The sequence below is a fragment of the Diorhabda carinulata genome, chromosome 6 (assembly GCF_026250575.1).
Source record: "Diorhabda carinulata isolate Delta chromosome 6, icDioCari1.1, whole genome shotgun sequence".
NCBI classification, from domain to species: domain Eukaryota; kingdom Metazoa; phylum Arthropoda; class Insecta; order Coleoptera; family Chrysomelidae; genus Diorhabda; species Diorhabda carinulata.
In genome coordinates this window covers 29,475,808-29,500,744 of record NC_079465.1, presented here as the reverse complement: position 1 = coordinate 29,500,744, position 24,937 = coordinate 29,475,808, and the positions used below count along the sequence as shown (strand labels likewise).

The window sequence follows — 24,937 nt, the reverse complement described above, 5'->3', positions numbered from 1 at the left end:
TAATTTTGTCCTCATTATTTCTTGACAATAATAATTGGTTTATGAAATAAAAAATTACCACGCAAAGAACAACGACACTAGTGCTGGTCCTGCTACATAGAGTGCTTTAGTGTACACTTCCTGAACTAGTTCTGCCAGTGCAGCTTTCAAGAACAAACCTCATTTATTCGAATGGAAAAAAAGCAAAAGGTTATTAAAAAAGAAATGGAAATCCAAAATGTTAAAGAAGAAATGGAAATATACGATGATTTTCTGTCGAATATCGATGTAAAACAAGAACTAATTGATGAAGTATCTACGCTAAAAATTGAAAATATAAATGAACAAAAATATGATATTTATTCAATCAAACAAGAAGTAAATAATGATTTGAATACAGCTAAAATATTTGATAATAGTGTAGATGAGGCTAGTAAAACAGAAAGGAACATACTCAGTATTCATATCATAAGAAACAAACTGGGATATTTAAAAGTTCACCATGGAAAGCGAACTAAATTAAAAGGTGAGTGACTGATTTATGGCTGCTTTAGACTTTGTTTTATTTTTTGCTTTATATCAACTTTCATAACGCATTTAATTCCGATGATGACTTCTCAATTTATAGATGGGAATTATAATAATTTGCAATAAGAGCAACGTTTACAAACATTTTACATACTTTATGTACACATAAAAATTTTAACAGCTCTGGAACCCTGACAAAATTGATTGAATAATTGTTATTATTTGTCATTATCATCATAGTTTATATCTGGCTTTTTTACTATTTCCTAGAGATATTTTTGATCTGCTTATTTGTCTGATTTCCAGTTATTTAACTGCCTTTGTTTGGTAAAAATTAACCTTCAAATTTTGTTTTTTTTATTCATATTCTTTATGTTTATTTTTCTATCAATAGACACCATTATATTCATTTCTTAGTTTATTATACTTTTTCATGCTATAAAAGTATTAATGTTTTAACTCTTGCTACAAAGAAGAAATTTTTTCAAAGCTTTTCCTTTTTCTGACAACTCGTCTTTAATACTTACAGGACAAATGAAAAATAGAAAATATATTCAACCAAATTTTAGGGGGTTAATGATATGTGTGTATTGTGGGAAACTATACACAAAACAAGTTGAATTATTATGGCACTCAGCAATGACTCATTGTATGAAACAAAACAAATTATACCCACAGTTTAACATTCACCATAAAAGTGATACTTGTGTTATGGGAAATCTTAATATAAAAGATGAAATTGAAGTAGTTGAACATAAAATGAAAGTGGAATTGCAGGAAACCACAAATCAATTGGATATTATTGATCATTTAAACAAACATGTACATGGGGGTTCAAATTCATCTGTAGAAGGAACAAATTCAAATATGCCATCGAATGCATACACTGTAGGTAATTTCAATATACATATGCATAGTCACACAGGAGAAAAGCCATACAAATGTAATATTTGTTTAAAAACTTTTTCACAGACAAGTGATTTGAAAAAACATTTGCGTATCCATACTGGAGAAAAGCCATTCAAATGTGACATTTGTTTAAAAACTTTTTTACAGACAAATGATTTAAAAAGACATTTGCGTATCCATACGAGAGAAAAGCCATTCAAGTGTGACATTTGTTTGAAAACTTTTTCAAACAGGAGTAATTTGAAGAGACATGTGTGTAGTCACTCAGGAGACAAGCCATTCAAATGTGATATTTGTTTAAAAACTTTTTTACAGACAAGTGATTTAAATAAACATTTGCGTATCCATACGGGAGAAAAGCCATTTAAATGTGACATTTGTTTGAAAACTTTTTTACAGACAAGTGATTTGAAGAAACATCTGCGGATTCATACTGGAGAAAAGCCATTCAAATGTGACATTTGTTTAAAAACTTTTTTACAGACAAATGATTTAAAAAGACATTTACGTATCCATACAGGGGAAAAGCCATTCAAATGTGACATTTGTTTAAAAACTTTTTCAAACAGGAGTAATTTGAAGAGACATATGTGTAGTCACTCAGGAGACAAACCATTCAAATGTGATATTTGTTTAAAAACTTTTTTACAGACAACTTATTTGAAGAAACATTTGCGTATCCATACAGGTCAAAAGCCATTCAAATGTGAAATTTGTTCAAAAACTTTTTTACAGACAAGTGATTTGAAAAAACATTTGCGTATCCATACAGGAGAAAAGCCATTTAAATGTGACATTTGTTTGAAAAGTTTTTTACAGACAAGTGATTTGAAAAAACATTTGCGGACCCATACCGGAGAAAAACCATATAAATGTGACATTTGTTTTAAAACTTATTCACATGGATGTAATTTGAAGAGACATATGCGTAGTCACACAGGAGAAAAGCCATTCAAATGTGACATTTGTTTAAAAACTTATTCACATGGGTATAATTTGAAGAGGCATATGATTCGTCATACAGGAGAAAAAACATTCAAATGTGATATTTGTTCGGAATCTTTTTTATTTAAAAGTAGTTTAAATTCACATTTGCACTCATTACATAAGAAAAATGTAGATTGAATAAATATATATTTGAACCAACTGTTTCCTTTGATGAGTTTATATATTTTGTATTGTATTGAAAATGATTTTGAAACTTGAAAATGTTTTATATAAAAAATAATAAATAAAAATGCTAGTTTTTAATTCATAACCTTGCCATTGTGTGTGTGAGCTCCTCATTAATCAGCACAAATTCTAAGACAAACAGTCTCTATTTAAAATGTATTTACTTTCAAGATAGACAAGACCTAGACAATTAGAGCTCGTAATCCCTATGTGGGTAGTCACTTATTAGTCTTCTGGTCGTTAAAAGTTCATCTTTACTCTTTAGGTATGAAATACCTATAAATTTTTAAATATTAATAGTAATTTTTTAATTTAAATTACAAGTATTTAAAAAACATAGTAACTTTATAGCCATTGTATGATGGGAAGAAATTATTTAATAGCGATAAAAGTATACAAAAATGACAGTTGAATATTATTGTTACGAACTCTTCCACGACATAGACCGTGAAGTCGGTCCTGTTCGATTACGGTAGTATCTAAAATTTGGTGGATGCGTCCACTACAAATTCAGAGTTATTTTTTCCAGGGATGCAAGTGAGACAATTGAAGGAAAGACAAAAAAGGTATATAAGGCGAGAAAAAAAAAGAACAGAGGGGAATGACAATCTTATTGGCAAGGGAAGGGAAGTGTATAGAAGTTTTTCGAGTGAATCAATAACAAGGACAAGAAAAAAAAGGCTTAAAAGTGTTGAGATTTAACTTACCCGAAACATTAGGAAATAAACTTGAGTCACATTTTTATAATTAAGTCAGTTGTGACCCAAGGGAAACTGCAATTAACCTTCCTGGTGCCGTATTTTTAAACAAAATAGACTTTTAGGTGAAACAAATAAATTAATTCATAGTTAATCAAAAGAAAAGAATCACTATTGAATTTGCAACATATTTATTAAACTAAAGAATACAAACATAATAATTAACTTACCTACAAAATAAGAAGGAAGAATTTATTTGAATATAAAATTGTCAACAAAAGAAAATAAATCAATCTTATTAGTCAATCAAATTCATCTTAACCTCACAAACATAATTAACTGATTTCCGAGCACAGATCTACCAATCCAGAAATTGACATTTTGTTAATGTAACCAATTTGAAAGCATAATTCTAAATTATAAATGTTAATAATTGATTTATCTATGTGTATTCTAGAGATCTACATAGGAAACTGTGTATTGGAACATCTATAAGGTAGGCAACCCTATCGATAAGCCCTATTCTTTCAATAAATAATTTCATAAGCAAGTTTATTTCTGATAATAAAAATTTTCCACGTGTTCGTTGTTTTCGTCAAGTCCTACCTTTTTCTTTTGACAAACATAATAAATTGTTGTAATTAGATACAAATTGCGAGGTTAGGTATGACAGCAGCGATAAATAGCACCGGAACGAAGAATGCGTTATCGCAATGTATATATGCGAGCGTTTTCGTTGTGGGATTGTGACAAAATTAAACAATAAGGTGTACTAACTCTAATATATTCCCGAGCTTTCGAATACTTACGTATTACAAATATCACATTTGAATGGCTTCTATCCTGTAGGAATTTGCAAATGTATATTCAAATTGGTTCTATGTGAAAAAGATTTCATACAAATGCGTTTTGTAACGTTTTTCGTATATATTTATACTCTTTCTATTCGTGGGGTGAATTAATAAACACTGTATCTTGCGTACTTAATTTATTTACATATTATACCATACACTTGACACTTACAATAATTTACTTATAAATATCACATAAATAATTACTTTTTACTAATTCAATCGACTATTTATTTAAAACTGAACTTACTGCGTTACATTAACTTATTTATATATCACAAATAAAAATCTATAAACTTCTAGAACAAAAAGAAATAAATAAATAGACTTTCCTAGAAATTATTTAGAAGAAATATATTATATACAAAAAATATACGCCGCATGATTCACCGAATTTTTTAAAATTCCATAGTAAATGGACAGGGCCGGCCCAAGGAACGTAACAGTCCTTATTTTTTTCTACATTTACCGGAAAACGCGGATCTATCTCCACGATTTTAATACACGGCTGTACAATATTGTGATACCTGCATCATTAGAATGAATTTCGCTAATTTCGGCCATTTTCAAACACAGATCATCCCCAAAACTGTTGCCTGATTGTATAAATCGGTAATGCTAAATTTAATTTTTGGAACAAAACAAAATAATAGTAGGATGAAACCGATCGCAAAAGGAGGAGAATATGATAAAAATGAAAAAAAAAATAATTTACTGGCAATCTGAGGTCTGAAAGGGAAAGGGGGTGAGTTTATGTCGAAACTTCTCACGTGAAAATATGGGGTTTGATTCCTTGAAATTTCTACTTCAAGACAAAAGACCTAACCGACTTTTTTTTAACCCTTTCATTAGTCGCGGGTTATCTAACAGAATCAAAATCTTTTTATATATTTATTTCAAGATAATAATCAATGAGCAGAAACTTGGTTATTTGAATTTTGAGGTTATGTGAAAAAAGTGTAAAAACAAAAGTTGTAGGCATTTTTATTACCTACAACTTTGTAATTTAACTTCCACATCTTGATCTCCTTCCATTATTGCAAACTCTGTTTAAATATATTTTCTTTCAGTACAATTTCAATCACGCTGCTTTTCTTCTGCGTGACTACGCAAATGTCTCCTCAAACTACTTATCTGTGTAAAAGTTTTTAAACACATATCACATTTGAATGGTTTTTCTTCTGTATGACTAAGCAAATGTCTATTTAAACTACTTATTTGTGTAAAAGTTTTCAAACAAATGTCACATTTGAATGGCTTTTCTCCTGTATGGATAAGCAAATGTGTATTCAAATTGGTTTTTCTTAAAAATGTTTTCAAACAAATATCACATTTAAATGTTTCATCTTCTGTATGAATGCGCAAATGTCTCTTCAAATTATTTGCATATCGAAATGAATTCAGACAAATGTCACATTTGAATGGTTTTTCTCCTGTATGGCTCCGCAAATGTGTATTCAAATTAGTTTTTCTTAAAAAAGTTTTCGAGCAAATATCACATTTAAATGGTTTTTCTCCTGTATGAATACGCGAATGTTTTTTCAAATTATCCGTACATGTGAAAGTTTTCAAACAAATGTCACAGCATGGCTTCTCTCCTGTATGACTACGCAAATGTGTATCAAAATAACGTTTCTGAGAAAATTTTTTCAAACAAATGTCACATTTGAATGGCTTTTCTCCTGTGTGACAACGTAAATGTCTATTCAAATTAGATTTAAGTAAGAAAGTTTTCAAACAAATGTCGCATTTGAATGGTTTTTCTCCTGTATGGCTCCGCAAATGTGTCTTCAAATTAGTTTTTCTTAAAAATGTTTTCAAGCAAATATCACATTTAAATGTTTTTTCTCCTGTATGAATAAGCAAATGTTTCTTCAAATTATCTGTACATGTAAAAGATTTCAAACAAATGTCACAGCATGGCTTTTCTCCAGTATGACTACGCATATGGGTATCAAAATTATGTTTCTGTGAAAATCTTTTTAAGCAAACTTCACATTTGAATGGCTTTTCTCCTGTGTGACAACGTAAATGTCTTTTCAAGTTAGATTTAAGAAAGAAAGTTCTCAAGCAAATATCACATTTGAACGGCTTTTCTCCTGTATGGATACGCAAATGTGACTTCAAATTCGTTTTTCTTAAAAACTTTTTCAAGCAAATATCACATTTAAATGGCTTTTCTCCTGTATGGATACGCAAATGTGTCTTCAAATTAGTTTTCCTTAAAAATGTTTTCAAGCAAATATCACATTTAAATGGTTTTGTTCCGGAGTAAGTATTCAAATCCATATTTAAATTTAAATTATCAGTAATATTTAACTGATTTTTGGTTTCCTGCAACTCCACTTTAAATTCATGTTCAACTACCTCAATTTCATCTTTTATATCATGATTTTCCATAATGCAGGTATCACTTTTATTTTTATGGTTGATTTTTATTTTATATAATTTTTTTCTTTTTATACAATAATGTATTGCTGAGTGCCGTAACAATTCCACTTGTTGTGTGTATAATTTCCCACAATATATACATATCTTTAACCCCATAGCATTTGGTTGTAAATTTCTCATCAGCCCTGTAACTATTAAAGACAAATTATTAAATAATTTGCAGAAAGTATTATGGCCGATCCACACTCGCACGATGATCACTGCGTGAAAAGCAGCACAAATCATAGCTAAGATTGCCTATAGTCTACACTAGCAGGTTCATGCCCGGATCACAGTATAGTTCACACTCTTGACCCGAATGCACTTCTTGTAGTTTTCTCAATCAAAGTTTATTTGTAGTAAGTATAGACAGTTAAAACACTATGGCAGGTGCTCATTTTGTATGCAGCATTGTGGTGTCAGAAACACAACTGTCTATGGCAATTCCAATTGAGCAACCCACAAATGTGGAGTCTGACAATTTTCTAGAAACGAGCCGCGCAAAATATGCGAATCAAATCCACACTCATTCTTCATGGGTACTTCTCATCATCGCGCGCGAATGAGGATACGGCTTTAAGATATTAATAAACATAAATTAATTTGTAGATATTTTCCATGACAATAATAATTATTCAAACAAATGTTACTTTTTAATAACTTTTCGTCTGTGTTGTCAAAGATATATTCAAAATACTTTTGAGTGAAATATTTCATTCAAATGATTTTTCTGTGTGAAGTCTTTTCGATGAGAAAGAATTTGATTAAGTGCCATAACAATTCTGCTTGTTCCGTTTATAAATTCTCACAATATAGACAATCATTAACCCCATTAATCAGTTCTACTTACCTCTCGACTTAGATCGCTTTCCACCGTCAACTTTTAAATATCCCAGTTTGTTTCTTAAGATATGAGAACTGAGCATATTCCTTTTTGTTTTACTGGCTACATCGAAACGGTTATCAAATATTTTAGTTCTATTCTGGTCTTCATTTACTTCTTGTTTGATTGAATAAATTCCATTTATATGTTCACTTGTATTTTCAATTTTTATCGTAGATATTTCGTCAATTAATTCTTGTTTCATATCGATATTCGACAAAATATCATTGTGGATATCTATTTCTTCTTTAACAATTTGGATATCAATTTCTTCTTTAATATTTTGGATATCCATGTCTTTGTTAATAATCTTAATAAGTACAAAACTGAAAGAATAAATCACAATTTCAACTATATAAGACATATAACCTCAATACATCATAGCCATAGAAAAAGCAAATGCAATTTGTCAAATCCTTGGAACAAATGATTGATATGATGATGATCACGTTAAATCAAACAATAAAATTGAATATATGATTTGCTTTTGTCCTGTTTATCTAGGTAATGAACGCTAGAATATTTGTGCGTTAACAAATTCTTACCTTAATTATTATCTACAAACTGCGAACGGTGGATCTCTTCTCTATCACGTGATCTACGATTTATCAAACACAAATTTTCTCTATACTATCTCACACACACACACACACACACACACGTTTCTTTGAATTGACAGTAGCAATCATAAAAAGAGACGATATAATTCACTTAAGTGAATAACTGATCGTACTATAAGTTGAATTTGAAGTTAACAGATTTTGAGGTTATGTGAGCTTTGTTTACTGTTTTTAGCGAATTTTTGGATATAGTTGTTTTAAGAATTAATTTGACTTTAATTTTACATCAGTAAATAGAAATTTAATAAATCATCAACTTGTAAGCAGAAATTTTATAAATCATCAACTTGTAAATTTTTGACATTTCATAATACCTAAAATGCTGTAAGACGGAAAGATCATATTGCATCAATCAAGTGGCTCACATTGTAAGTGAAGTATTGGTGTATTATGGGTAGACAAATGAAGATTGAATTAATGTTGACATTACAGTATATTGAACATATTAGGAGGATATCATAACAATATTAGAGCATTTTACACCTTAAAAGATACAATAAACTGATCACGAATGACAACAGAGGTCACACATCAACACATGCTATTTTTTCAATGCACTTGAAATAACTGAACTAGACCAGTTTCCTAAATACAGACAGAGGCCAAACTGACAAAGGAATTCAGAAATACAACAAATTTACCAATGAAATATATACCTCACTTAACAATAAATTTTATTGATTGATTAGTGATTTCGCTAATGCCTTCGATTGTGTTGATCATGAAATTCTGATTAACAAACTAGAATATTATGGCATCCGAGGTGTTTCCTTAGAATGGTTTGAATCTTACTTTGAATGTCAAAAACAATTGATAAGAGCTAATGGCAAAGTTTTAAGTAAATTGTCATCTAGCAGTGGTGTACCTCAGGGTTCAGTTCTTTGTTTGCTATTCATTAATGATGTCCCAAACTTACAAATTTATGGTAAATTCACTTTATTCACATATGACACCAGCGTAACCTGGAGTGGTCCAGATATACAAGCTTTACATTCTACCATAGGCAAATATCTTATTACTACTAAGTTTTGGTCTGACGCGAATGATCTCTCTTCAAACACTCAATAGTGACTTAATACGATCCTCAAATTCGTTCAAGTTTCTTGGTCTACATATTAACGGTGCCCTCCAATGGTCTGTACATGTAGAAAACTTGGCAAAGAATTATCCTCTGCTTGTTGCGATTAAATCTGTGTCTGAACAGCTGTGTTAGTTGTAGTAATTCGCCGTTTATTTTGTTTGGGAAAACAAAAAATACTCTATTTAATTGCACTTGATTTATATATAACAAATCAATACAGTTATGTCTCAAAAAAAAAACAATGTTTCTTCGCATTCGATGCAAAATAGTTATGTGTAAAAGATTTCATACAAATACCACAATTAAATGGATTACCTCCTGTGGACTATGCAAATGTCTATTTAAACTACCTTTATATATAAAACATCATATTTGAATGGCTTTTCTCCAGAGTGAATAAGCATATATGTATTTGATCTATTTTTATGTGAAAATGATTATGAACAAATATCACAATTAAAAAAATAGTTTGGCTATTCACCAATGTGACTTCTTAAATGTTTAGTCAAACTAGTTTTATATGTGAAATATTTCATACAAATGCCACATTTGAATGGCTTTTCACCTGTATGTCTTCGTAAATGTATATTCAAACTACTTTTATATGTGAAAGATTTCAAACAACTGCCACATTCAAATGGCTTTTCTCCTGTGTGACTTCGTAAATGTGGATTTAAACTACTTTTATATGTGAAAGATTTCATACAAAAACCACATTTGAACAGCTTTTCTCCTGTATGACTAGGCAAATGTGTATTTAAACTACTTTTATGTGTAAAAGATTTCATACAAATGCCACATTTAAATGGTTTTTCACCTGTGTGACTTTTTAAATGTGTATTCAAATTATTTTTATTTGTAAAGGATTTCATGCAAATGCTACACTCAAATGGCTTTTCACCTGTGTGACTTTTTAAATGTCTATTTAAAATTCTTTTCCGTGTGAAAGATTTCAAACAAATATCACATTTAAATGGCTTTTCACCTGCGTGATTTTTTGAATGTGTATTCAAACCATTTTTATTTGTAAAAGATTTCATACAAATGTCACATTTGAATGGCTTTTCTCCTGTATGACTCCGTAAATGTATATTCAAACTACTTTTATTTGTAAAAGATTTCATACAAATACCACATTTGAATGGCTTTTCTCCTGTATGATTGCGAACATGTATATTCAAACTACCTATCTGTGAAAAAGTTTTTAAACAAATGTTACATTTGAATGGCTTTTCTCCTGTATGACTACGCAAATGTTTCTTCAAGTAACTTGTATATCGAAAAGTTTTTGAACAAATGTCACATTTAAATGGTTTTGCCCTAGTGTAAGTATTCGATGACATATTTGAATTAGTTCCTTTTACAGGTAATTTCTCATGTACACGTGTGTTTAAACTATCAGTAACATCCAAATGATTCATGGTTTCTTGCAACTCTACTTTTAATTCAGGTTCAACTACCTCAATTTCACTTTTTATATCAAGATTTCCCATAATACAGGTATCACTTTTATGGTGATTGTTACACTTTGAAAATAATTTGTTTTGTTTCATACAATGATTCATTGTTATGTGCCTTAACAATTCTACTTGTTTTGTGTATAACTTCCCACAATATACACATATCATTAATCCCATAGCATTTGGTTGAATATATTTCCCTTTTCTTATCAGCCCTGTAACTGTTAAAGACAAGTGGTTGAAAATTTGTAATTTGCTTGCAGAAGAATGAAAACAATACTTTTTGTAAATGTGCATATTGTCATGAAAAAGAAAAATGGAGTTAGTAATAAATACAATAGTATCTATTGATAGAAAATGAACCAAATATGAAAAAAATACCTAGAAGGAAGGAAAATTATTAAAAGTACAGTTGAATAACTGGGAAAGTGTGGATGTAGCCCAGACAGATCTACACAATAATCATAAGATTAAACAATAACAATTTTTCATTCAAATATGACAAGGTTGGAAAGCCTGTAAATATTTTAATGTACTTTCTAAACTGAGAGAGAAAAATATCAAATAGCACCTCAAAACAGTCAAATTTTTCTGAATTATACTTCTGATAAGAAACAAATATTGTCAATATATGTTATTACACCTTTAAAGTTAAATAGAAATTAAAAATATCTCTGGCTACCCAGTATTCAAAGAATATGCAAATATCAACGAATTATATGTAACACAAAAGTATTCATACATTAGTTCAACTTACTTTTTGATTTAATTAGCTTTACACGGTTAACTTTTAAATATCCCAGTTTGTTTCTTGCAATGTGAGTACTGAGAATGCTCATTTTTGTTTCATTGGCTGCGTCCGCATGGTTATCAATTATTTCATTGTTTACTTCTTGTTTGATTGAATAAATTCCATTCATTTGTTCATTTATATTTTGAATTTTTGATACTTCGACAATCATTTCTTGTTTTACATTGATATTCGACAGAATATCATCGTGGATATCAATTTCTTCTTTATCATTTTGGATATCCATTACTTTCTTAATAACCTCTTGCTATAGTTTCGATTTCTTATTTATATAGAATTAATAAATAAAAAAAATGTAATAATTATCATTGTTTAACAACATTTGCCACATCAATACATCATCTGTTTGTCGAAACCACAGAACAAATATTCGAATTTTGTTGGAACAAATCATTAACCCAATCATGACCTGATTGCTCGAAAAGTAATCTGGATCGCGTTCACTGAAGTTCTGAAACCGAACGAAGAAGTAGCTTCGTTCGTGAATATGATTCCGAATCAATTTAGCGACCGATTTCTTAATTCCTTTCAAATGTTTTGAATTATTGGATCAGTTTCGTGTTCGTCGGTCACATCGATTCCGTTAATTATTAATTCCGAACAGGTTATAGTAATTATAGATAATAGCTTTGTCGCAATTAAAGTTTGAATCGATTCTGAATCAATTGGTAACCATTATATGGATCGATATAATGCGCACGCTTGATTAAGAGCGTCATCAAGATGTTCTTGGAGTAAAGGAATTTGACCAAAGATAGTCGAAAGACTTGTGGAGCCGGCGTACTTGCTATGATCGTTCGGAATCATTTTTGGTAGATCTGATTTCGAATCAATTTTGGTTCAGTTCAGAACTTCAGTGAACGCGATCCGGATTGCTTTTCGAACAATCAGATCGTAATCGAGTTAGCCATTACTTTTTATTATTACTTATTTTTATGATAACAATGATAAAAAACAAAAAAAAACTTACCTGCGAATATAAAGAATAAATTCACCACAAATTCATTTTGATTTAAAGTGCAGATAGGTAGAGGACGATTTAGAATATATTCTGCGGTTTTATTGAATTTCTCGAACGGAGGGAATTAATATCTTCAAAGCCGAATGGGATGTTACAATAGTAATTTTCAACTCAGATCAAACTGATAAGCAAAATATATTAATACAAGTAATTGAAACAAACTATTAAAATTAAGGCTACTTTAGAAATTGTGACGAGAATTTATCTTTTATAATGAAAAATATTCAAATACTATAATTTATTTAATATTAATCCCCTTAATGGTATGCCATTTCCCTGCTTTAATTTATCAAAACGCTGCCAATAATGTCGCTTTTTTGGGAAAACATTTTCCTCTGATACTTATAAAACACAAAAAAATTGGGAAATTCTTCAGGCCCACATCGCCACAAATTTGAAAATAGTGCTGAGAGAAATTATAAATATTGAATGGAACAGTTTACATTTCTTTCAGGGACACAAAATAATCAAATAGCGTATATGCCTAATCTTTCAGGATTACAGTTGAGGTTAAAAAAATTTTGGCTAAAACAAACTCGAATAAAGGAAGTAAATTAAATACCATATTAGTTTTTTTATTGCTTAACAAAAAACAAATATAGCTAGTTGTAACTGTATACCGAAAATCTAAAATAATAAATAAAACCTTTCCTATAGTATCGTTAAAACTGTTACGATTTGTAAACATCCGACTAATACAGTCTTCAATTTTCTTTTTCATTTTTGCCTCAAAATTCAAAATTGCTCCATAGTATTTGTGTTCAGAAAAAAATGATAAAAAACATAAATTATGAATTAATACTATAAGTAGAAATAGTAGTACATCTCACAAAAGAAAAACAAGAGAATCTACAACACTGGAATGTACGGTGTACGTCCAATCTATTGTTTTTATCTGAACTGGAAAGTGAATGACCCTGGAAATCCACCGCCAAATGAAAATTCCTGACCTCCGTGTGAGCTACCTCCAAAGAATCTTTGAAAAACTTGTGTTGGGTCAACATCTAAAAAAAAAATTAAATTATAAAAAAAACTCCACCCTTGTTTCGATCAGAACTATTGCGTATAAATTTACGGCCGTATGCGGTAACGTAGCGTAAAATGTCAGTGTTTGTGAGTGGGTTATGTGCTTTTATTTATAATTACAGCAAACAGAATGAGACATGGGCAATAGAGCAACTGTTGGTTTGCGGTGTTGTCAATAACTCGATAGAGAAAAATTTAAAAACTATTATCCATAAAAAATTCTTCCTCTCCGTCTTCATCAACGTTGTGGTCATCATATAGGATCATACCAAAGAGGATCGGTGCGAGTATATCTGGAATAATTTATGTATGTGTATATTGGGGTACCACGTACACCACGATTCACAGGATCTATTGTGTCCCCCTTTCTTGCCGCGATACCGGGGATCTCAGTGTTTACAGTTGATCTATTAATGAAAATCTATTTCATTTTCTCTTATGTGTCTCACACACAATACATTAGCCTACATAGGCTAATTATATTCAGCAGATCTTATCTTGTTATAGTTTCTCAGGAGTGACTTTGCCTTTCTCGGGCCCTGTAGATTGTCCCATTAACCGATTTTAGTTATCTACTTCTTTTACAAGATTTTCTCTATTGTTCTATAGCTGATACCACAACAAGATTCAGGTCATATGAAGGGTTTGTATGCCCTACTTTAGAGAGTCTGTCAGCTATTGCAGGATAACTTTATTTTTCTTACTTAGCTAGTTTATTCTATCCAGGTTAGATGCGAGGAAACCCCGAAGCGCCGTGGTCAATCCTTTAAAGTACTCTGGTTTGGTTAGGCTAGGTTTGTACTTTGAACGCCTTCTCTTCTTAACCTTTCAGTTCTATCGCTTCGTTAAGCACCTTATTGGTTGCTGGCATAGTCTTCAGGAAAGAAAACCCTATCAAAATAAGGACCCATCATCCCTTTCCCCTAGTCAGACTTGCAAAGTCGAACTCCACTATCTTCGAATAACCAAATTTGGTCCATATTTGTGCGTTATGTATGTGAAATTTCATTAGGATCTGAGGTGGGTGGTATACTGAAGTCGTACCAAAATTTTATTAGAAAAGTCCATGTCAACATACAGCATTACTTGATTATTTGTTTTAAATAATTATTAACTAATTGAATAGAATACTGACCTGGCATTCCACCATCAAATTCATCCAAGTCTTGTCCATTATCATACCTCATTTTCTTTTTGGGATCAGAAAGTACACCGTACGCTTCTCCGACATCCTTGAATTTTTTTTCTTGTTCTTTTTTCTCGCTTTCAGAAGCATTAGCGTGTCTGTCGGGATGGTGAATGAGCGCTCGTTTTTTATATGCTTTTTTTATTTCATCTTCGCCCGCATTTCGTTCAACTCCGAGAATTGAGTAATAGTCTTTTCGTTTTGATAATTTTAGTGCGAGCTTTGCGTCTTGAAGTAATTTTTTATTTTCTCTGGAAACAAACACGATGACAACAAAAGTATATCGCTACAAATTTTCTATAGGTTTCTATGTTAGCTTATAAATACCGTTAAAGTTGGGTTAGATTGTTCAGTGAAACGCTAGATTAATTTTTGTACTAATTGAAGTTGAATACATCCTTAAAAACAAAGCAAAGTTGAAAAGGAAATATAGAAATAAGTGATGAGCCGGAAGAAGATTTTATATTGAAAGGTTCATAAAAGTATAGATATTAACAAGGGTACAATATTAAGAAGAAAATTAGAGAGTCAATACCCATATGAACTAAACCAAATGGAAGACCCAGAAAAATATGGAAAGATGCAATTAAAAAAGGTTCAAAGGGCATCGCTATATATAACTGGAAACCAAAACGTGAAAATAGAGTCAAGTGGCAAAAAAAATAACGAAAAGAGTAAGTTATTAAAAAACAGAGAAGAGGAATGCTTATCTGAGAGTGTTTTTATTTGTATAAAGACATTTCTTACCTGCTCTTATCCATTTTGAAAACTTTTTCATAGTCTCGTACTGCATCTTCATGTTCCCCAATGTCCGCATAGCATTTCGCCCTCCGAAGAAGAGCCTTAACGTAAGATTCATCTAAATTGAGTGCCGCTGTACAATCATCGATTGCTTCGCGAGTTTTCGCTAGTCTTGACAATACCGTTGCACGATTGAAATAAAGTTTGGCATTCGTTTTTTTATTAAGTGGATCTATTTTCAATGCTTCTGTATACAAGTTGTAAGCGTCCTGAAAAAAATAACTCCTTTTACTCCACCATTCAATTATTTGGAAAATATCTATGAGAATCAACTAACAACGGATTGCTTAATTTAAACAGGGGAAAGTTTGGTATTTAGAGGATTTGTTTTCAGAGTCACCGAGGAATCCAATTGCATTTTGGTAAGTTTTCCTGTCGTTCTTGCTTTTTTTACATTTATAAAGATTTTTAAACCTGATCCTAGTATTTCGTTGACATAGTTTGTGCTTTGAAGTTTCTCCTATCGACAAAATCTACACAAATAATCCTCAGTCGCGAACAATGCCTGCTGGAAACCTGGCAAGATTTCTGATATTTCGTTTAATGACTCTACTTTGTCACAGTCAAATTGATCGCTCCTTATAAATGATTTTGTAAATAAACTTACTTGGAATTTGCAAGCTTTGTATGCTTCATTGCCGTCCTCTTTCATTTTCTTCAATAACTTGGCTTTTTTGTAAATATTCATGGCTTTTTTATGATCCGGTGCCAATCTCAGTACCTGCTGAAAATGCTGGAAAGCACTGTCTAAATTATCTTCATAAAATAAACACATTCCTCTAACGTATATCGCATCAGCATTTCCTTTATCTATATGCAAAATGCTGAAAAGGAAAAAATAATTATTAATTCGTGTTATAAGTACGTAAGTGATGTATCACTTCACAAGGAAGTGTTATTGGAGGTGACTAGTTGATTCCTAATAATAATATAATTCTAAAAGAACTGAAACTTCCTTTAAATTGATTATCCAGAAGCCTTCGAACTTCAAGACTAAAATGCGGTGGTGCACCATTTTGTTATAGATAAATTTTTACTTTTATTTGGATCTGGAAATGCCGCAGTTAGGTCTGGAGGCACTGCCATACTAAGATGTTCCAAATATCGACTAGCTATTAAATTCCCACGGAATAATTAATGAGTTTTTGGGGACCACATTGTTAAGAAAACCTGCATTTTCATCATAATATCTCTTGAATATTTCGCTATATTCCAAATGACTTTCCGGAACATCTACTGAGGGTTTGTATTAGTGCAGTTTTTCTTTTTTTTTTTGAAAATTTGACTTATTTATGACTAAAATTATTTTGTAGGGCAATTTCTTTTATAGTTTTGTAGGGATTGTCTTCTAATGATATCCCTCACGCTTCCTGTTTCATTAAATTTTGCAACAACTCCTGTTACTGTTCACCTAACAATTGGAGGTATTTCAAAATGTGTTCTTTCTTTGTGCATTACTTTATCATAGCTCTGTATAATACCAGGGGACTTCTATATTATTTTTCAGCTTCTTCTTCACCAATGAAGGGTTAGGTTTTTTAGGATTCACACTGATGTTGAAACACTTAAGCCGTAGACTTTTATAGATACAACCGCACGAATCCTATAGACTGCGCCAATTATTTTTATTTTCAAAGAAACGTTTTTTAAAAGAAAACAAAAGTTTATACTCACAATAATACCAATTATTGAGCTGAACAAAATTATTTAATGAAATAACAAATTAAAAAGCTGAACAATAATATACAGGTCTTGGTTTTTGGTAGTATTATGATGAAAGTTCAACGACTACAAGTGAACTACTACAAGTACCATTTCAAAGATCCTTGTTAAAAAAAAAAAACATGGAATTATATGGATTAATTACCTGTTAGCTATATCTTGAGCTTCTTGAAATCGACCGAGAAAAGTTAAACATTCGGCTTTGATAAGTTTATAACGGTTGCAAGTAGGTGCCTCATCCATACAACGATCCATGCAGAAAACTACTTTTCTATAGTCTTGCTTTTCGTATGCTTTGTTGCTTTCAGATTCGTACTGTTTCAGTTTTTCGAAGGATTTCAATTCATTGGCAATAGCTGTAGAAAAAAAAAAAAGAATTTAAATCCTAATTAATCATAGAACATAAATATTAGGGTGATTTATTTCTGAACCAAATTTTTTTTCGGTGCTAAAGCAAAATATTAATCTTCACATAGATAAAAAAATTGGGCTCTTAATATCAATTTTGAGTACTTACAATTTAAATATAAAGTTTCACTATTTAAAAATCTTGTAAAATAATTTTTTTTTTAAATTTCTAATACTCACTGTTTACAATATAGTAAATCAGTTCGATGGACCTTGTGGGGAATTTTATGTTCTTCAAAATGGCTTCAGAGTTAATTTTTTTTCAAAAACTGTAGTTCAACGACTCCTTTTGGTGAATCAGTACGATTTACATAAAAAAAGCGATTTCGAAGGGTATAAAATTCTCCACAAGGTCCATCAAACTGATTTGTTATATTGTAAAAAGTGAGTAAGTATTAGAAAACTTCATATTTAGATTGTAAGTACTAAACATTGTTGTTAAGAGCTCAATTTTTTTTCTATATGTATATTAATATATGTTAAATCAAATAAATACACTGTGGCAAATTACTATCCAAAAGGCAAGTCTGAATTATTCAATAAAGTTGATTTTAGTTGAGGTTTAAAAACAAAATCTTAACTAAGTTCACAGTTCATTTTATCTTTAATTCTTTGGCCGATTTTAGCAATTGTTTTTCGAATTGTAACTTATTTTACTGTCTGCTAATTTTTTTTAACCCCCTTGTAAAGTTTTTGGATCCATTGGATTATATTCTATTCAACTGGTAGCTATTCCTTGTTATTCCCTTTACTTCAACAAATCCTCCGGATCAATTAATGTACAGAAATGCTTTGCAGACCATTAGATGTATTTTCGTTCCAAAGCTGAATCATTATTCGGTGGATAAAGCCGCTGAATGTGTCTTTCTTTTTTACAGCTGAACTAACAAATCCGTTATGCATACTCTTTTCTATATTATATAAAAGAGGTGTCTTCCCAGCAGCAAAATCTGCTGCTGGGAAGATATCTTGAGTCTGCTAACATCATCAGCCACCATCAATATGGCTTCCGTAAACATAGGGAATCTCCTGGCCTATGTCACCAACGTGTGGGGAATCCAAAGCATTTTCACTGGACATATCGAAGACTTTTGACAGAGTTTGGCGTGCCGATCTTTTAAATGAATTAAGATCGTAGACATAGTAGCTTTCTTAAAGACCAAGATCCACTTCAGAGAAAGATTTGAGGTCTGGTGTTCCCCAGGGGGATCCGATCTATAGCTTCACCGACGATAGCACACTGTTGTCGTCGTTCAAATCAGAGATATCCACTCTATGAGATTTATCTATGCTTAAGTTTGTAAATTGCCTCCATGTACTCAAGTCACTTTTTACATTTTGTTGAAGACACGCATTAAAGCTTTTGCACTAAAACTGACAACTTCTGAACAATTTTTAGGTTAGGATTTCACTTATTTACTCTGAATAACCAAATCAAATAAATCTTTGATTTGCTTTGCAAGTGTACTTTAAAGGAAAGGGCTTTTTTTCTCCTCCAAATTTTTAAAATTTGTTCAATTTTGTTAGGTTAGGTTAGACATAAGTCACAAGTCTTTTGTTAGTAGAACTTCCTAGTTAAGTGTGTCGGTTTGAAATGCTTCAAACGTCGTACTTCGTTTTATGGATTGAACAATTCTCACACAAGCACATTATTGTGTGCACTATTTCTTATTTTCACTATAACAGCTAACTTCTGTTTTCACAGATAGAATTTCGAGATCTTGTTCGATTAGAAGGTTTGGGACGTACCTTGGAGCACTGATAATGACGTTTGGTACCTTTCTGGAACCGTTGTTGTACACGCACACTTTTCATTTCATTCGCTTTAATTTTCCATGTCTTGAATCATTGTCTAGTTTATTCAGATGCAATTGAAGATATCTAGAAGCTATGTTTGGATTTTGATGCGATGCAAGAAAAACTATGTTATTTGTTAATGTTGCACTGGTTGTGGGATCAAGAACGCTACCTTGGGGAACCCCTGCTTTAATTCGGTACAGTTATGTGTACTCAGTTTGATATTTCACCAGAAAGAATCTTTCCTTGACGTATGATTTGAAGATACTTGTCTTAGTCTTTGTTGGTGTTAATTGTTGAATTTTTTGGTGACTATTTTCTCTACTTTATCAACCATAACGAATTACATTTTAATTAGACGTACACCTGAACAATTTTCACTTGGTTACAGGCAACTGAATAACCAAGTCAAAGAAACCTTCTTTGTTGTAGGTGTAATTCAAAGGACAATTTGGACAGGACAAATTTATGCTAAAATCAACTTTTATTGAATAATTTGGGTCTTTATTGATTCCTATAATCTGATCTACTTACTTTGTCCATCAACCTGCATATCCTGAACTTTCTTGATTGCAAATTCGGCTGTTTTAAGATCTCCCATTGCTAAACTACATTTAGCCATACGTACATAACCTTTAGCAAATTTGGGATCTAATTGAACACACCTTCTGACGTCTTCTAAGGCTTCAATGAATCTGCCAACATATATAACCTTATAAATTTCGCATTCTCTCATTTTTATGCAGCCGCAAAATATAATTGACATTCAAAGTGGTGTTTGGAGTAGTTTGATCTAAATCAAAATAATTCTTTTCGTCTATAATGAAATCTGTATTCATAGCTACACGTCTGAATGTAAATGAAGATAATCTTAGAAGAAAATAGAGAAAACCCTAGAAAAGGGTGTAGATAGAAAAAAAAATCATTTACTGGGATAATATACAGTCGTTGAGACACACAAAGGTTCTCCTGGGAACCTATAACCAAGTAAAAACAACTTACGAATACTAACAGGAGAACAATCATCTTAAAAATCACTTAGTGAGATTATAAATTTGTGACATTTCAAATATACAGTAGCATTCGAGACGCAGATAACATTTTTTAAAGAAAATCAATGACAGTGCTAAAAATTCCAACAGAAATTGACAGAAAGTGACAAACTATGTGAAGTTGGTGATATTCATACTGAACACACTATTTATTTCTAACACTAAACCAACACTCACAATTACACTGACGGATGCGCGTTTCGATAACTAAGTTATCGTCTTCGGAGACTGAAATTAAACGCAGTATGTTCAGGACAAGTTGTACATTTACTAAAATATAATTTCCGGAAAAAAAACCAACTAAAATAAATAATTAATTACAGATAAATTAAAAAATACAAACCGGTTAAGCATCATGTAACAGGCAGCTCGGTTTCCATAATAGGCGGCTGTATTTGGACAAAGTTTAATGGCTTCGCTGTAGAGAGGCAGTGCAGATCTATATTGCTTAATTTTATATAATTGGTTTCCATTTTCTTTTTTGAGTTCAGCGAGCCTATAAAAATAAAACCAAATATAAAAGTAACTCTATAAAAAAATTCATTTTTCAAGCATTCTTTTACTTCAATACGTTAGTTAAATGAATGGAATTTTGATTCACATTGTTAATTCTTTATTATTAAACAGAATTACTGATTAACGACACGCGACGTGAATTGATTCCGCAAACGATTGGCCTTGCGATTTATTTATGGTTATCGTAAAGGCCAGACGTACCGGAAATTGTAAACGTTTAAAATCGAATGGTAAATCCTTTGGAATCGGTATACGCACGATCAAGACATCCTCTTCTTTGTATTTTCCCTTTATTATTGTTGCCTCGATGACGTTATCCATCACCTTTTTCACAGCCAATCTATTGCACAGTCGAAGTTGATTAATGTTATGCAGCACGATGACAACTCATCCTACTTTTAACTGCAAATTGTGAGATGGTATTCCAGGGAATTTAAAAACTACTTGGAAGAGTTGACTACGTCATCCTGGTGCATGTAGTCTAAGAGCTAGTCGCCACTTTGACTAAAGTACTTCCACAAGGCTTGAACTTTTTCTATATGTTATTTAAGGGGCCCCCCAGGGGCCGTACAAGAAGAATTTGAAAGTTGCGACTGGGACGATTAAATTTCTCAACTTTCTTTTCAATTTAAATCGATTTTGTCTTTTCAATATTTGCCAAATTCCATTATTTTGCAATGCATTAAACATAATCACATCAGACCCGTGGATAGTGACACGGTATCGAATAGAAAGTATCGATGCTGTACTCAAGAGTAGTATCGAATGAAAAGTATCGTACTGATAAATGTATCGAGTACTTTTCTTGGAGCGTACGCGTCAGAACATCAATATCACTCAATAAATAAAAATAAAAGGTTTTGGCACACAAATTTAGTACAATAATAAAGAGTTTACAATAATAAGTCGACTGTAACTTTACAAATTTTGAACATTATGAAAAAAGAACTATTAATTTATTTATTCGATACGATATCTGTTGAAAAGTACTCATTGAATAATAGTATCGAATAAAAAGTATCGATTACAAAAGCATCTGTATCGAAAGGTAAGATACTCGATAGATGGCGTGGAAACGTTTGCACATTATGACGATTACAACTTTTTAAATCATTATATCTCAGAAACAGTAATCCGTAGGAAAAAAATTATTATTACGTTTTTTGTAGATAATTTTATGATCTACAATTTTTGTCTGAGATATTTTTACGATAAAACGTACCGTTTTGCTGATAATCACGACAACCTTGACTTTTGACCTTGAATAAAATAGACCTGAATGACGGGAAAATTAGATTTTAAACAATTTCACTGATTTCACAAGTTTCAGAACGGCCGTGAACGTAATCCGGGTTAGTTTCCAAAAATTCCGATCATTCGATAATAGTTTCCGAAAAGTCCTTGTAAAAGTCCTTCTTAAAATAAAAATTGATGTTTCCTATATCAGTGATTTGTAAATTTGAAATCAAAACCCAAATTCGTGAATGTGATTACAGTTAAAATATTCACACAACAATTAATTTAACAAAAACAAAAACCTAATAAATAATTGATTATTCGGTATATATTTAACTGAGTCAAACCTCTTAAGTATCATTAATATTATAATAATTTGCCATTCAATCTTATGACTAATGGAAATTACGTTTTGATTCAAAATAAAAAATTACGTTGGTGGTACCCACTTTCCTTAAATACAATATTCAAATGGATGATAATAAGCAATAAGTAACGGTATTTTTAACAGATTTCAATGTCATTGCGTTTATTTTTAAAATTTTATAACTGGAATATGATATTTAATATCTTTCGAGATAATATTTATGTTCAAATATTATTTTTTACTCAATTCCCCAATTTCTTTATGCTATCCAAATCAATCATCTGATAATATTAACTTAATTGGTTATCAAACCTCAAAGCAAAAGATTGCTGGGTACCTGGGTCTACCTAATGTTGAAGGATACACAAGACATTGTTTCAAACCCTCGTTATCAACTTTCCTGGCAGACCCAGGAGCGGACATTCTGATAATTAGACAACACAGAGGATGGAAGTCCAACAGTGAGGTTGAAATAAGAGAAGAATTTCAGAAAACAATCTGGGCCAAGTCGTTGGTATACACGTAGATATCACAGCTTCAAATGAAATTAACATTAGGCAAGAAGTTCAAGAGAATATTCACCCAGAAAATGGACATACATCAAAATAATCTAGGAAACACGATGCAAGTGTAACCTATGCTATCCCAAACTATAATAGACCCACAGCCAAAGCTGACATTTTATGCAACATTAGATCAAGCATATTACTTGTTAAGTAGTACGGGCATTTCCAATAATCGATTTGATTATATGTCATCCACTTCATCCTTTTCCAGGTATTTTTTGGTTCATACTAGTCCCTTGATATCATGCTAGTACCTTTGATATTGTAGATTGCGTCATGCCCCTTAATAACGTTAGAAAACAATAATTGTAGCAAACAAAGCATGCTATCAGCAATAAACAATAATTATATCTATAGTGAATCATTCTTTCATTATTTGGTTCAAAAACTTTTGGATGAAGAGAAAAATTATCATTTTTTGGCCATTGATTTGTACTTGGATATTGTTATCAATCAGATTTTTCCTTTTTATGAAAAAAATGTTGATTTTGTAGAAAATTTTTTAGACAAATTGCTTCTGTACAAGAAAATCTAAAGATGTGGAAAACCAACCATCTCTGCAGCTGCGTTAGCAGAGGTAATTCCAAATTACCCTAAGACTTTACAATAAAACATTGAAAAGAATTATAAACCATAACTAACACAGAATGTATTGTTGGGATAATAATATTGTAGTTAATACAAGTAATTAAATGTGTAAATATGTAAATAAATTGAACCCCTACTTAAATCTTCTGAATTGATTCCTTATATATGGAGCTAAAAAAATGACAATTCATTTTCTATTGAAGGTCATCATACTTTATATAATATTTATAGTACATTTTACATAAATATACAATTTATTCAAAGAACAAGTTTATAATAATAAGTCAGCATTTAGAAATTAAGCTAAGGATAATTAGAATGTAAAAAATGGATCCAAGTGACACCCATCATAAATGTTGTACATTGAAACTGTCTGAGATTAAAATTTGTGTATAAGCAGTAAAAACATGCTACTAAACATTATCAATCTACACAGTAAGTCAAACAAAAGTAAAAATCATTTAGGACTTATATAATCCAACTAAATAAGAAAACAATAGATGATAGGGATTATAAGGAATCTGCTTTTTCTAATATTCAAACTATTATCAATGCTATTGAATCATCATTTTTTGAAATGTATGTTAATGAATTCATTCAAATTACATTGCAGATTATATTGGAAAACAACTCTCCTTTTTTATAATTTTATAAACTGTTTTTGTGACAAATTCCAAATACAACGAACTGACTGCGCCTGAATAATTTCAGCTGTCATAATAAGGAACAAAAACGTGATAGTAGGTACATGACCTTTATTTAAAAATAAATAACATTTCTTAAAACTGTTATTCTACGATTTAGATATAAAGTTAATATTTTCATGTATCATTTGAGACAAATAAATCTAAGTTCTTATCAGTGTTTAATTTGGCATCATAATCAATATGTGGGTCATTAGAAAAACTAACAAATTGGGTATTGTGCTATATTAGAAAATGAACCATGATAAGTACTTTGTACTGAATTAGTTTTGATTAACTTGATACATCAATACAATAATGTGGAATATACTTTTTAGAAAATTAATATGTACTTACTCTTCTGGACTCCTAGTAATAATATCATCATTTTCATCGGCTGAATCCATAATCACCTCATCTACTACGTCCGCCATCTAAAAAACTTGTGGTCGACTGGTCGATTGTCAGTTTGTGTGAATGTCAATATCAATATATGATACATGATCAGAAAATTCATTCGATTGTCGTTCTTGATGAATGACAAT

The 24,937-nt window shown here is 31.0% G+C and overlaps 3 protein-coding genes across 3 annotated transcripts; 1 reads left to right on the top strand and 2 right to left on the bottom strand.

Annotated features, from left to right (window-relative positions):
* Positions 1-133: 133 nt before the first annotated feature.
* On the top strand, positions 134-2,654 carry LOC130895481 (zinc finger protein ZFP2-like). The gene is made up of 2 exons (XM_057802796.1): positions 134-505; positions 1,037-2,654. Exons 1-2 carry the CDS (start codon positions 172-174, stop codon positions 2,539-2,541), a joined length of 1,839 nt encoding a protein of 612 aa, XP_057658779.1. The 5' UTR covers positions 134-171; the 3' UTR covers positions 2,542-2,654.
* A 2,561-nt stretch (positions 2,655-5,215) lies between these two features.
* LOC130895822 (zinc finger protein 271-like) lies at positions 5,216-11,765 on the bottom strand. Its single transcript, XM_057803373.1, has 4 exons — positions 11,370-11,765; positions 9,634-10,833; positions 7,419-7,820; positions 5,216-6,720 (listed from the first exon to the last, which is right to left on the bottom strand). Exons 1-4 carry the CDS (start codon positions 11,647-11,649, stop codon positions 5,216-5,218), a joined length of 3,387 nt encoding a protein of 1,128 aa, XP_057659356.1. The 5' UTR covers positions 11,650-11,765.
* Positions 11,766-12,998: 1,233 nt separating this feature from the next.
* On the bottom strand, positions 12,999-24,872 carry LOC130895486 (dnaJ homolog subfamily C member 7). Its single transcript, XM_057802809.1, has 8 exons — positions 24,750-24,872; positions 20,780-20,932; positions 19,919-20,079; positions 17,325-17,535; positions 16,065-16,281; positions 15,404-15,666; positions 14,606-14,907; positions 12,999-13,448 (listed from the first exon to the last, which is right to left on the bottom strand). Exons 1-8 carry the CDS (start codon positions 24,824-24,826, stop codon positions 13,336-13,338), a joined length of 1,497 nt encoding a protein of 498 aa, XP_057658792.1. The 5' UTR covers positions 24,827-24,872; the 3' UTR covers positions 12,999-13,335.
* Between the last annotated feature and the right edge of the window lie 65 nt (positions 24,873-24,937).

What these genes read in the sequence shown, in the direction of transcription:
- LOC130895481 (XM_057802796.1), top strand. Translation starts at nt 172, where the DNA reads ATGGAAAAAAAGCAAAAGGTTATTAAAAAAGAAATGGAAATCCAAAAT. An exon ending in AAAGCGAACTAAATTAAAAG is followed by an intron (nt 506 to 1,036) that starts GTGAGTGACTGA and finishes TAATACTTACAG; the next exon opens with GACAAATGAAAAATAGAAAA.
- LOC130895486 (XM_057802809.1), bottom strand. Translation starts at nt 24,826, where the DNA reads ATGGCGGACGTAGTAGATGAGGTGATTATGGATTCAGCCGATGAAAAT. An exon ending in ATTACTAGGAGTCCAGAAGA is followed by an intron (nt 20,933 to 24,749) that starts GTAAGTACATAT and finishes TTATTTTTATAG; the next exon opens with GCTCGCTGAACTCAAAAAAG. An exon ending in TATGCAGGTTGATGGACAAA is followed by an intron (nt 17,536 to 19,918) that starts GTAAGTAGATCA and finishes TTTTTTCTACAG; the next exon opens with CTATTGCCAATGAATTGAAA.
- LOC130895822 (XM_057803373.1), bottom strand. Translation starts at nt 11,649, where the DNA reads ATGGATATCCAAAATGATAAAGAAGAAATTGATATCCACGATGATATT. An exon ending in AAAGCTAATTAAATCAAAAA is followed by an intron (nt 10,834 to 11,369) that starts GTAAGTTGAACT and finishes TGTCTTTAACAG; the next exon opens with TTACAGGGCTGATAAGAAAA. An exon ending in AAAGCGATCTAAGTCGAGAG is followed by an intron (nt 6,721 to 7,418) that starts GTAAGTAGAACT and finishes TGTCTTTAATAG; the next exon opens with TTACAGGGCTGATGAGAAAT.